We start from the raw sequence: 14,190 nt of genomic DNA on the forward strand, positions 1-14,190 counted from the left end.
TTTATATGGCAAGTGGGCAGTGGCCATACCACCACATTGTGGACTTCCCTCGACCTCACCACCACCAAAGGTGGAAAAGCCCATAATATTGGGATCAAATTCCACCCAACTACTCCTTATATCATGCACGACTTATAGATTTAGTCCCTATATTTTCATTTAATCGGACTTGATTTTTATTCTGTAAATTCAATATTGATTTAGATAGTATAATGATGATACGATTAAATTATAATAAATTAAAATAATTAAATTAGAGAAACGTAGTTAGATCTACAACTTATGTATCGTGTATAAATTAATTGTAAAATATGATTCAAAATGTTTCACTGTCGTTATTTAGAATTGACATTGACTAAAACTTAAATACTTTAAAAGAATATCGACAAAAATGACTAAACTATGTTATGCATCCAGAGATAAATTTCGAAATTCTACTAATCCCCACAAAGCCAAATGTACTAAAAATGGTTAATACTCATCAATCAACTACACTGCATAGACAATATATTTAACAAATTCAATAGAAAAATATTGAAAATCTTATTATAATTTTGTCTAATATCTCAATCTTCTAATAGTCATAATGACCCTACAATTAACGTATATATTAAACATTATTATAAAAATTCCTCAACACAACTAGAATGGGAGTTGACACCCTTTATAACAATCTCTCTTTCATCTCCTCCTTTTTCATGATCACCCCTCTGCAATATGAAAACATTAGTCAATGATCGTTCATTCTCTAGCCGTCATATCTCACCCAAATCAGAAAAAAATAAACCTATCACGGATGATAAATCTCATTTATTCATCAACAAATTAGAATATAAAAAATAAATCTATAACTTAAGTATAACTCAAGGACTGATAAAACACAATTTGACCAAAAATTGGGATGAGCCTGGGTTTAGATGGGTCCCTACCCCATGGCTCATGGTGCTTCCACAGCTTCACGTGACTAGTGAAAATGGTGGGATCCCACAAAACACCAGCAACAGAGGGCCAACCTAGACAGACAGACAGATAGAATCGTATATGGTATGGTACCCTATAAGGTGTGTAAATATTAGTGGTGGAGCCGCCGGGTTTACAAATTGGGGGGCCAACCTTAGATCTGTAGCCGTACACTACACAGCTTGGGTACCCTTTTAGCAGGCGACAGCTTGCAAGACAAGAGAGTCGCTCGATGTATATGTCTTGGTCTGCTTGCTTACCATTTATGATTTGGCGTTAATCCTTTTAATTCCCACTTCTTCAAAAAAAAAAAAAAAAGTCATTCAGAGCGTTTGGTTCACGGAATGTAAGATGTAGACACTAATTTTCGTCGACATATTTTTTCCCCCTTTATATGTACCTACATATTTATATATATACATATTTTGAAACTACGTATATAATATATAGTTTTTAATAGTTTTTAAAATTATATAATATATAGTTTTAAAAAAACATTTTAGAAAATATATATAATATATAATTTTTAAAATCATTTGGAAAACTTATATATATATATAGTTTTTGAAAACATTTTTGAAAACATATATATTATAGTTTTGAAAGCATTTTGAAAACATTTATATTATATAGTTTTTAAAACATTTTGGGAAAATTTATATAATCTTTTTTGAAAACATGTTGGAAAACATTCGTATATTATATAGTTTTAAAAAAAAAAAAACATTTTGAAAATTTATATATTGTATGTTTTTGAAAATATTTATGTATATATATATTATTATTATTATTTATTATTATTATTATTATTATTTTCATTTTTTTTTAACTTATTTTGGTTTTGTTTCAGGTCCAAAACGGGGTCCAAATAAGTCAGAACGGGCCTGAACCAGCCCAGCACAGGTTTGTGGTCTGAGAACCCTAGGCACGCATGTCAACACGCGCCGCACGGGAGTTCAAGGGTCATGAGCGAAACGGCCGGCCGTTATCCCGGGACTGACCCATCCCGGGATGGTCGGTCAACCACGAACCGAGTACTCCACAATATCCGGGGTTCTCAACGGCCGGCGGGGGTTATAAAAACCCACGGCCAAGTCACTGCCAGAAGACCATCCACTGGAAACCCAAGAATCGGGCACAGCACACCGAGAGAACAAAGAAACCAAGACCAGAAACCATCATCGTGTACCACACAGTCAAAACACATCAACACAACAAAAACATAGAACATCACAACATCAACACAGCATCAACAGTACTAAAGTACACGAAAACAGAGCCAAAAATAACATCACTGAAGCCAAACCCCAAACACAAGTAAAGGAATACATAAAAAGGCCAAAGCCAAGAGAAACCGAGAGCGGGCACGGCGAGAACAGAAGCGGAAAGGTCGCCGGAAAGGTAAAAGGTCGAGACTTTTTTGTTTAGATCTACTCCGGTAGGTGGGGTTTTTGGGGATTTTAGGCTTGGTTTCGTGTTTACGGGGTTAAGGGGAACATCTTGCTAAGGTTTGGTTTTGTTTCCGGCGGCCGGGGCGGCGGCGGCGGTGCGGCTGAGTGGGCCACCAGACGGTGGCCGGATATCGCCCGAGGAAGGGCTGTTTGAGAGAGATATCTCTCATTTGAGAGAAGAGATCTGGAAAATGGAGAGAAATGATTCAAAATAGGCCGGTTTTGGTATTTATATACCAAGGACCATCCTGCAAATACAAGATTCTTAAATCCCTTCCGTAGTCCCTGATACTTTGAGTCGCAATTCATTTTGGTCACTACCTGTAAATTTGCCTCCGAATTTCCAATTTAATCAATTTGGTCCATGTTTATATTTTTTATATTTCGTGAATTGGCACCTAACTTTTTCTTTTCTCTTTTGCAGTTCATTTTAATACCAATCTAGTCCATTAATTTCAATTTGTCTCAATTTGATCCTCTAAGTCGATACTTTATTTTATTCTTTTTTTTTGATTTATCTAACATTTGTCTATTATTATATTTTCTAACATTTTTGACCTTTTTTAGAAGAACTCCAACCAATCAAAGGTAAGTAATGTGAATCGAGTTTTTAAATTTAAATTTAAATTTTAAATTTTCGCAACTAAGACAACCGACAAATTAATTGGTACCGAAAGGGCGGTTCAAGGGTGCTAACCCTTCCTTGACCGTAATCGACTCCCGAACCCGACACGTTTCTGGTACAACGCAGATCAGGTAAGATGGTGTCCGACCCACCTAAATTCATTTTAAAATGGTCGGTGGCGACTCCCAACCCAATCACTCAAGTCAAAGCCCAATTCCGGGCCCAACCCGAAAGACGGTTGCGACAGCTTGGCGACTCCGCTGGGGACAGGTAAGTGAATCAGGCCAGAATTAATTTTCGGTTGTCTTTTTATGCGAAAATGGTAAATTTTAATTTTAATTTATTTATTCGATTCAAATTATTTACCTTTGATTATTTTGTTTCAAATAAATAGTTGTACTAATATTTTTTAATGATTTCAGATTTTTTTCAAAATTGTCATCTCTAAGCTCTAAACCCGAGCTCCGAACCCTTTTAAGTGGGGGTGAAAGCGACGCATTCGTGTGAATTTATTCACCGCATATGCCTAGCAAGTAGCCTTCGGGATTCATATACCTTATGTCTTCGTGTGAATTTATTCACCGTGCGGCATAAGGGAATGTGTCCCTCGAGTTTAACTTAGTCCACACAAGCCTGTGATGGGTTTAGGACTAAGGGTCTGGTAAGCCCAAGGGGGCACCGGCAAGGAGAACTCGAGTACCGTTTTTAGAACCTAAACCGGGAGAGTACAGGGAAGTAGAGCCCACCCCAAAACCTCATTCCGAACCCTAGGATGCTTTGTTTCCTGCTTTATTTTCTGTTCAAAGCATGCGAACTAGACAAATATGCGGTTAGGATTTGTTTAAAATTAGCCTGCGGAATAGAAATCATGTCTGGGTAGGAATTAAAGCATGAGGGGTAGATATCATGTGGGGTAGGATTTGTTTTTTATTTTTATTATTGTCTTGATTTACCTCACTAACTCTTTTATTTTTTGTCTTCTTTTATTATGTTTTTATCATTCGCATCATTTAAAACGGGGTGTTGATCCACCAAAAATGTGTTTGTTAAACGTAAATAATCTCCATTAATGGGCAAAGGGGTTATAATACAAAGAGATAAAAAGCTCAGAAGTCCAACCGTGATCAAAGAATACTCAAAGGCAAAGTTGCAGGGGCAATACGAGGAAAAGGTCACTGACTCGGTCGCTCCTTTCGAAAATACAAGAACAAGATAGTGAAACACTAGCTGAGCTAGATGCCATTACTGACGAATTCAAGAAGCAAGCTTTGGATAGTTTCTCTCGATGGAGGGCTCCAATGACACTTTCGTTAGAAACAAGCTCGGTAGAAAGTGAAAGTCGAAGATGCAGTCCTTCGAGATCTTTTTTTTGGGGCAAGCATCTCATTATTTGCACATTTTAGCCAAAGGAGCCGGAATGGTTCGACAGGATATTCAACTAGTGAAAAAGACGAATCAACTTGTCAGAAGCTGTACAGGATTCGTACCATCAAAAAGAGTTTTTTGTCTCTTCAGACGTAACACTTTTGTCACCAATAAGGGTTATTCAGAATAACAGACACATTTTTTTGGATCAATGCCTCAAACATTTCATGCATCATGCATTCAGACATATTGTGCATTTTGTTATTTTTCTTTACATTCGCATTATTTTTCCTTTTTTTACATTAACATGTCTCATCAAAAATGAGAACATTTTGATCCTATGATATATAAGGAGCTTTACCAACAGTTGTTTGACGCACACGTGGTGTCACCATATCCAGAGAAATCCATGAAGCCCCGTACCCCAGGTAGTATGATGAGAACGCTCATTACGAAAATCATAGCGGAGTCCCAGGGCGCACTATCGAGAATTACTCCACAATCAAGAGAATCATACATAAAATATGTAACAAGAATCGGATCGACTTCAACAACTTGGGGGCATCCAAGTGAGGAAGACCATTTCATCATTTGAGACGTTTTGTTTGAATTTGTTTTTTCATTTTTTTCCTCAAGTTTTTGTAAGGAATTTTAAATAAATTTATGTTACTTTAAAGATGTTAAACAATGAATCACATTTGCAAACTTGCAATTCTTTGAATATCATCTGAATTAAGAAACTCTGAAATGGTTCAAAGTTACATATCTTTGACGAAGTAACATGATTTAAAACAAGGAATTTGACTTTACCCAGAATATACACTCAAACACCGTACCCTGCTCTTGTAATTAACCAATATAACATTTTCCTTTCATAAGGTGCGGACAACATGGGGCATCCTTTTGCATATGACATTATTATACTTTTTATTTAAGACGTTCAATGACGATGATGATCTTTACAAATGAAAGAGTCGAGTAGGTGAATCCAGTTTAGGTCAGTTGCTTGAAAATTGAACTCTAAAGATGAGATTCCTTGACTTTCAAAAACACCTAGGCTATAACAGGTTCTTCTTGACAATCTTAAGAAATTAAATCCGTAAAACCTGAGCTATTCCGCTAAGGCAATTGGTTATAGAGGAAACTCGAAAGCCCTGGCTTTATGAATAGATTGCGTTCAAACCATGACATTGCTCAGACACTTGGCAATTCGGTGTTTGCTCCACTGCTCTTGTCAGGCTGAAGACTCTGTAATGAGATGAACCCTTCAGTGAACTTGATAAAACTGATTATAATGTTACGTGGTCCCTCTAAAGCAATTGGTTAAATACCCCGGCTTTATGGATCTAGCTTGCCAGATAACGACAAATTAAATCAAATTTATCTGAGCAAGAAATTTTCGGTAATGTTGGACTAAGGGAGTTAAGGAACACATGTTATAGTCGACTACACACGAGCACTCAAGAATTTCATTTTTAGACCGATATTTTTTCGCACTGCCTTTGTTGGAGGAGCCTACAAAGCTTGAACAAATGGAAGATTTCAGAGGACCGAAATAAAATGTCTAGTAATTGGTCATTCTAGTTGCGTCATTATGTCCGCACCCAAATTAAAGTGCCAAAGCATGTTGCGATATTTTAAAAAAAATGACGTTTTTACCAAAAAACCTTAGAAAGGAGGTCAACCTAAAGCCGACTCGTCCCTTTGAACATTTGTCAAAGATTTGTAACTCTGAAAGCATTAAAAGAGCTCTTGATTCCTTTGATATTTTTTGAACTCACATTTACAATTTGATTCAATTGCGAATAATACTTTACAACATTTTTATCATTTCTCCCTCCTGAAACAAGAAAAAGGAGAAAAACGTTTTCAAACAGAACAATCTCAGATATGAAATGTCTGTAAAGCCCAAGCTCGAGAAGCAAATGGGGCACGATCGATTACATGGAGGAGATTGGCAGGCAAAGCACGAGACTCCATCCAAGAAATAACACATAATTTATTCATGTTGCATGCATCTTAGACATACTTAGGTGCATTACATTCATCATTTTAGCATGCATAATTTTGCAGCTTTCAGAGTCAAGCTTCGACTTCAGGATGAAGACTACTCGACTTGCAGGCACCTTTAAAGAACAATGGTGTAACTCAGCAGCAAGAAGCTACACCTCAATCGACTTTACATATATACAGATCTCAGAACCAATTTCAGATGGGTTCGAGAACCAATTCAGATCAAATTCAGTTCAGCTCAACTCAACAATGAGCAACATCTTTTCAGTTAACACTTTCAAGCCAGATTTCAATTCCACGACGGAAGATATCCGGCTGTCAGAATTTATCAGTAGGTTTTCCCAGACCAGCTTAGGGGAACCACCTGAAGAATCATGATTGTTTTCGACCCGTAAAGGGAAGCCATTTTTAAACAAACTATTTGTAGCTCAGCTCCAAGGCACATCATTTGCAGAATAGCTTAAGTCGAGAAGGGTTATCTGTCACCAAAGACCCTCGAGTTCGACTACGTTCAGCTTCGAAGGCACATCATTTGCAGTATAACTTAAGTCAAGAAGGGTTATCTGCCAACTAAAGACCCTTAAGTTCGATTACACTCAGCTTCAAGGGCATATCATTTACAGCATAACTCAAGGCTAGAAGGGTTATCTGTAACCAAAGACCTTTGAGTTCGACTACGCTCAGCTCCAAGGCACATCATTTGCAGAATAGCTTAAGTCAAGAAGGGTTATCTGCCAAAGACCCTTAAGTTCGATTACACTCAGCTTCAAGGGCATAACATTTACAACATAACTCAAGGCTAGAAGGGTTATCTGTTAACAAAAGACCTTTGAGTTTGACTACGCTCAGCTCAACGGCATATCATTTACAGCATAACTCAAGGCTAGAAGGGTTATCTGTCATCAAAGACCTTCGAGTGCGACTACGCTCGGCTCTAAGGCACATCATTTGCAGAATAGCTTAAGTCGAGAAGGGCTATCTGCCAAAGACCCTCGAGTTCGACTACGTTCAGCTTCGAAGGCACATCATTTGCAGTATAACTTAAGTCAAGAAGGGTTATCTGCCAACTAAAGACCCTTAAGTTCGATTACACTCAGCTTCAAGGGCATATCATTTTCAGCATAACTCAAGGCTAGAAGGGTTATCTGTAACCAAAGACCTTTGAGTTCGACTACGCTCAGCTCCAAGGCACATCATTTGCAGAATAGCTTAAGTCAAGAAGGGTTATCTGCCAAAGACCCTTAAGTTCGATTACACTCAGCTTCAAGGGCATAACATTTACAGCATAACTCAAGGCTAGAAGGGTTATCTGTTAACAAAAGACCTTTGAGTTTGACTACGCTCAGCTCAACGGCATATCATTTACAGCATAACTCAAGGCTAGAAGGGTTATCTGTCATCAAAGACCTTCGAGTGCGACTACGCTCGGCTCTAAGGCACATCATTTGCAGCATAGCTTAAGTCGAGAAGGGCTATCTGCCAAAGACCCCTGGGTTCGATTACACTCAACTTCGAGGTCATATCAGTTACAACATAGCTCAAGGCAAGAAGGGCTATTTGTCAATAAAATTGTCGAGTTCGACTCTATTTAGCTTGATGCTACCTCAATCACACTAGTGTACGGCTGCAATCAAGGTTTTCAAGTCGAGAAGAAGACCTGGGTTAACCGTGCCTTAGTGACAATAAATCGTTTTTCCGGCAGTATAGCTTAAGACGAGAAAAGCTATTTGTCAACGAAGACCTTCGGAGTTCGATTTTATTCAGCTCGAGGGCCTATCAACCACAGGGTGGAGTCAAGAAACTACTTTTAAGTCGAATTTTCCAACCCAGATCTTTAAACCGAGGAAAAGACCGAAGCAGACTACAGCGAGAAGCCACATCCCGATTCAAATCCCGAACTGCGGCTTCAATTCTATATCATTTCGAGATGGAATCGACTTCGCGACGGAGGATCCATCCGCAACCCAATTCGACAGGGAGTTATTTTTCAACTCCACAGAACGAAAATTTGTGTCTTTTTATCTTTGTCCTATTTTTCGTTCCCCGAAAAAGGACAAAGAGGGGCAGCTGTAGACACTAATTTTCGTCGACATATTTTTTCCCCCTTTATATGTACCTACATATTTATATATATACATATTTTGAAACTACGTATATAATATATAGTTTTTAATAGTTTTTAAATTATATAATATATAGTTTTAAAAAAACATTTTAGAAAATATATATAATATATAATTTTTAAAATCATTTGGAAAACTTATATATATATATAGTTTTTGAAAACATTTTTGAAAACATATATATTATAGTTTTGAAAGCATTTTGAAAACATTTATATATATAGTTTTTAAAACATTTTGGGAAAATTTATATAATCTTTTTGAAAACATGTTGGAAAACATTCGTATATTATATAGTTTTAAAAAAAAAAAAAACATTTTGAAAATTTATATATTGTATGTTTTTGAAAATATTTATGTATATATATATTATTATTATTATTTATTATTATTATTATTATTTTTCATTTTTTTTTTAACTTATTTTGGTTTTGTTTCAGGTCCAAAACGGGGTCCAAATAAGTCAGAACGGGCCTGAACCAGCCCAGCACAGGTTTGTGGTCTGAGAACCCTAGGCACGCATGTCAACACGCGCCGCACGGAGTTCAAGGGTCATGAGCGAAACGGCCGGCCGTTATCCCGGGACTGACCCATCCCGGGATGGTCGGTCAACCACGAACCGAGTACTCCACAATATCCGGGTTCTCAACGGCCGGCGGGGGTTATAAAAACCCACGGCCAAGTCACTGCCAGAAGACCATCCACTGGAAACCCAAGAATCGGGCACAGCACACCGAGAGAACAAAGAAACCAAGACCAGAAACCATCATCGTGTACCACACAGTCAAACACATCAACACAACAAAAACATAGAACATCACAACATCAACACAGCATCAACAGTACTAAAGTACACGAAAACAGAGCCAAAATAACATCACTGAAGCCAAACCCAAACACAAGTAAAGGAATACATAAAAAGGCCAAAGCCAAGAGAAACCGAGAGCGGCACGGCGAGAACAGAAGCGGAAAGGTCGCCGGAAAGGTAAAAGGTCGAGACTTTTTTGTTTAGATCTACTCCGGTAGGTGGGGTTTTTGGGGATTTTAGGCTTGGTTTCGTGTTTACGGGGTTAAGGGGAACATCTTGCTAAGGTTTGGTTTTGTTTCCGGCGGCCGGGGCGGCGGCGGTGCGGCTGAGTGGGCCACCAGACGGTGGCCGGATATCGCCCGAGGAAGGGCTGTTTGAGAGAGATATCTCTCATTTGAGAGAAGAGATCTGGAAAATGGAGAGAAATGATTCAAAATAGGCCGGTTTTGGTATTTATATACCAAGGACCATCCTGCAAATACAAGATTCTTAAATCCCTTCCGTAGTCCCTGATACTTTGAGTCGCAATTCATTTTGGTCACTACCTGTAAATTTGCCTCCGAATTTCCAATTTAATCAATTTGGTCCATGTTTATATTTTTTATATTTCGTGAATTGGCACCTAACTTTTTCTTTTCTCTTTTGCAGTTCATTTTAATACCAATCTAGTCCATTAATTTCAATTTGTCTCAATTTGATCCTCTAAGTCGATACTTTATTTTATTCTTTTTTTTTGATTTATCTAACATTTGTCTATTATTATATTTTCTAACATTTTTGACCTTTTTTAGAAGAACTCCAACCAATCAAAGGTAAGTAATGTGAATCGAGTTTTTAAATTTAAATTTAAATTTTAAATTTTCGCAACTAAGACAACCGACAAATTAATTGGTACCGAAAGGGCGGTTCAAGGGTGCTAACCCTTCCTTGACCGTAATCGACTCCCGAACCCGACACGTTTCTGGTACAACGCAGATCAGGTAAGATGGTGTCCGACCCACCTAAATTCATTTTAAAATGGTCGGTGGCGACTCCCAACCCAATCACTCAAGTCAAAGCCCAATTCCGGGGCCCAACCCGAAAGACGGTTGCGACAACGGAATGTAAGATTATTAGTAGAAATAAAAAATTATCAGTGGAAATAAAAAATTACCAGATAATAGGATTACTGGGAATGCTATATTTTGTGTTTGCTTGGTTTAGCAGGAATATAAGATTACCGTGTTTGGTTAAAGGAATAAAAGATTATTAGAATATATATTTGACCAAATTATCCTTATTATATATTTGTATAATATTACAAATTATAAAATATTTATATATTTTCTTTTAAAAATTAAATTCATAATATTTATATAATTTTTTTTACAAAATTAAAAATATAAAAAATATTTAATGAAAGGGTAAAATTTTTTAATTCTGAACTTCATATAAAATTTTAATTATAGATTTTTTTTTGTAAATCTAAAATAATTTAAGAATAAATTTGTAATTTAACCTTCGTAGAATTTTTATTATTCAATGACAAAAGAAGAATATTTTTGAAAAAAAATAAAAATTTAAGGGCATTTTAGTCCAAACGTCGGTAATGTTACAATACCTAAGGGAATGGAGGTAATGACATTCCCGGTAATATACCCAAAAAAATCTACTATTGGTAATAAACCATTATCGAGAATGAGATTCCCGACCAACCAAATATGAGAATGTGAGATTTCCATCCTATGAGAATCTCATCCCATAAGAATTTCACAATCTTTGAACCAAACACCCCTTAAAAGTTCCTCCTCTCCCCCACCCAAAAAAAAAAAAAAAATTGGTCTTTACTAATATTCGTAACTTTTAGTACCTTGTTTCACTTTAATTACCCTGTTTCTTAATCACTTTTACACACAAATTTTTGCCTTCGAATTTTAGATGGTTTCCTATTCAATAAGAATGTATTATATATTATCGACAACTTTTACGAGATACGATAAAGATGACGGTAAAAAAATTGAAAATAATACCACCAAATTTTAAAGATAAAGAGTCTTTCCCTATTATAAATTCTTATTTTTTTTAAAAAATTAATACAAAAAGTATAGTTTACGCATGGGTCTCCTGTCAATTTAATTTTTTTACCAAATGGTACCACAATTTTCTTTAGGTCGAATCAATGTGAGATTTAGATCATATAAACTTTAATAATAAATGTTTGATTTAAATTTGTATTATTAATTGGGATAACTATAAGACAATATATGTTCAAAGATTATCTTTCAACCTTTCGACATTGATTGCTCACACCCCTGATATCTATGGCGCTCTAATTCGAGTCCTCAACGATCGGATAATCTAACAATCCTGTGGGTACGGGATACACCACGTGTAATCACCTTGTGGGTCCAAACCCTAATTCCATGATCGGAAAGATCACCGTAGACTCTTTTCACCAAGATATTAAAAAGACCAGTCCGTTTTGGTGAACTAAATTTGTGGTATAATAATAAATGATTTTTTATTATAATAAAATTTGATTTTTATTAGACTTTAGTCTTGGCTCTAATCGTATGTTATAAATTGTTTTACTAAGATAAGATATTCCATATTCTTAAATCAAATTAAAGATTTAGATTTTAATTTTGTAAATAAAATAAATTATATTAAAAGAATCATTCATATTAAGAATGAGTATTTAATTGTGTAATAATATTGATTTAATACTATCTTATCAGTAATACTTTATTTTAATTTTGTTTAAGTCAAGCGAATTGAATATATTTGTTTGAGTTTATTTTTAGATATAATTACAATTATTAGTAATATCATGGTACTAACTTTAAACAATACTCTCTAATCATACAATATATATATATATATATATATCATATTTATGTTTTACATGTGTAATTAAAATGTATAATATTATTTAATAAATCAAATATAGTTTAAAACTATATGATATATTTATAATATAATATCTTTAAAAGGAGAATTTTAGGATACATTATTGGCGAAAATGTAAAAAAAAAAATTAAAAAAATAGTAAGAATAAAATTTTTATAAAAAATATAATAGAGATAAAATAAAATAAAATATAAAATTAATGAATTAAATTAAAAATATTATTAATAAAAAGTATAATAACAAGATTAATCTTTAAAATAAATATTTGAATTTGTAACGTTTTGTATAGGAAAAAAAATGACAGTAATAAACAATAATTCATACATAAAACGAGTTTTATCTTTCGTTTGAAATTGGTGAAGTCAGTAGAAAAAGGCCTCCCCGTGGAAGATGTAACCCACTCTATTTTGTTTTTCCATCCTCTTTATAAAATTCAAAGCATTTTTCCCATTTAGTTTCTCTCCTCTTTCTTGTATCTTTTTACTTACTTTGTGCTTCTTCTTAAAATGAGATCGATGGCTGCAACTCATAAACATGAGGTTGAAGAGGATGGAGATAGCAGAGCTGTTGTTCTCAGCATCAACGGCGGCGGAGAGGATGCTGCAGGAGCGTCGAAGAATCCCAAAGAAGAGCCTGACATGGAGACAGCTGTTAGCCTGACGCCCATGGCGGTGCACGTGCCGTCTGCTGTTCCCATGCCGCCAGTAACAGCGGCACCCGCCGCGCCGAAACGAGCGTCCACCAAGGATCGTCACACAAAAGTCGAGGGACGTGGCCGGAGGATCCGAATTCCCGCTACTTGCGCGGCGCGGATCTTTCAGTTGACACGAGAATTAGGCCACAAGTCGGACGGAGAAACTATCAACTGGTTATTGGAGCACGCTGAACCGGCAATAATAGCGGCGACCGGAACCGGTACGGTTCCCGCCATCGCTATGTCGGTGAATGGGACGCTTAAAATCCCAACGACCTCTAACGCTAACCCCGAACCCGGTGACCTTAGTAGAAAGAAGCACAAACGAGCCGCTAATAGCGAATTCGTTGACGTCAACGACGCCGTTTCGCTTTCTTCTGGTTTAGCTCCTGTAATTATTTCTCAGCAGCAGCAGCACGCGATTCTGCCGCAGGGTTTGGTTCCAATTTGGGCGATACCATCAAACGCCGTCGTTCCAGGCGCGTTCTTCATGGTACCATCTATGGCATCCGTGACTGGACCATCCGCTCAGCCTCATATATTCAAATTTTCGGCCACCGCTACACCTTTAATTAACATTTCGGCTCGGCCCATATCTTCGTTCGTGTCCGCCATGCAACACGGTGCAACATCAACGCCTAGTCAACTTCAAAGTAATGTAGCGGTCACGAGTTGCACAGTTCCGGTTTCCAAGACGGCTAAAACGGCGTCCTTTATGGCGACGAGTTCGAGTTCCGCCGCCACCACTACTACAACGACAACAACTCAGATGCTTCGAGATTTCTCGTTGGAGATTTACGATAAACAAGAGCTCCAATTCATGAGTCGATCTGCAAACAATTGACTGATAAACCAAAATTTTTCTTTCTTTACTTTTCATTTTGCTTACTGTGTTTGGTTTTTTTTTCATTGGTGGCTTTGTTGTTGGTGGCTTGGTGCCATCCGACATGAACGAGCGAAGCTAGAGGAGGAGGAGGAGGAGGCACACGTGCTCACGTGAGGTGTGTTTTTTCTTTAGAGGTGTGCACGTGTGATGTTGGGTCAGATTAGGCGAAGCGGGTAGGGTCCACATTATGTTTTGTTGGTCAACACTGAAAGCAAAAGGCGGGGGAAGGGGGGGCAATCCGTGGACCGTGCATTGCTATAGAGGAAATAATGGGCCAAGCGGGCCACCTCATCGAATCGTCATGTGATAGGCACGGGACCCAATAGAGAAGGGGCAAAATGAAAGAAAAAAAAGAGTGGACCCCACGGGACCGTTT

At 36.9% G+C, this 14,190-nt stretch overlaps 1 protein-coding gene across 1 annotated transcript; it reads left to right on the top strand.

Moving 5' to 3' along the window:
* The first annotated feature begins 12,583 nt into the window (after window positions 1–12,583).
* Window positions 12,584–14,169, top strand: LOC120132814 (transcription factor TCP9-like). Its single transcript, XM_039149501.1, has one exon. The coding sequence runs from the start codon at window positions 12,741–12,743 to the stop codon at window positions 13,770–13,772; it is 1,032 nt and encodes a 343-aa protein (XP_039005432.1). The 5' UTR covers window positions 12,584–12,740; the 3' UTR covers window positions 13,773–14,169.
* Window positions 14,170–14,190: the final 21 nt, after the last annotated feature.

The sequence above is a fragment of the Hibiscus syriacus genome, unplaced genomic scaffold (assembly GCF_006381635.1).
Source record: "Hibiscus syriacus cultivar Baekdansim isolate YM2019G1 unplaced genomic scaffold, ASM638163v2 tig00110570_pilon, whole genome shotgun sequence".
Lineage (NCBI taxonomy): Eukaryota > Viridiplantae > Streptophyta > Magnoliopsida > Malvales > Malvaceae > Hibiscus > Hibiscus syriacus.

Coding starts and splice junctions, on each gene's coding strand:
- LOC120132814 (XM_039149501.1), top strand. CDS start 12,741: ATGAGATCGATGGCTGCAACTCATAAACATGAGGTTGAAGAGGATGGA.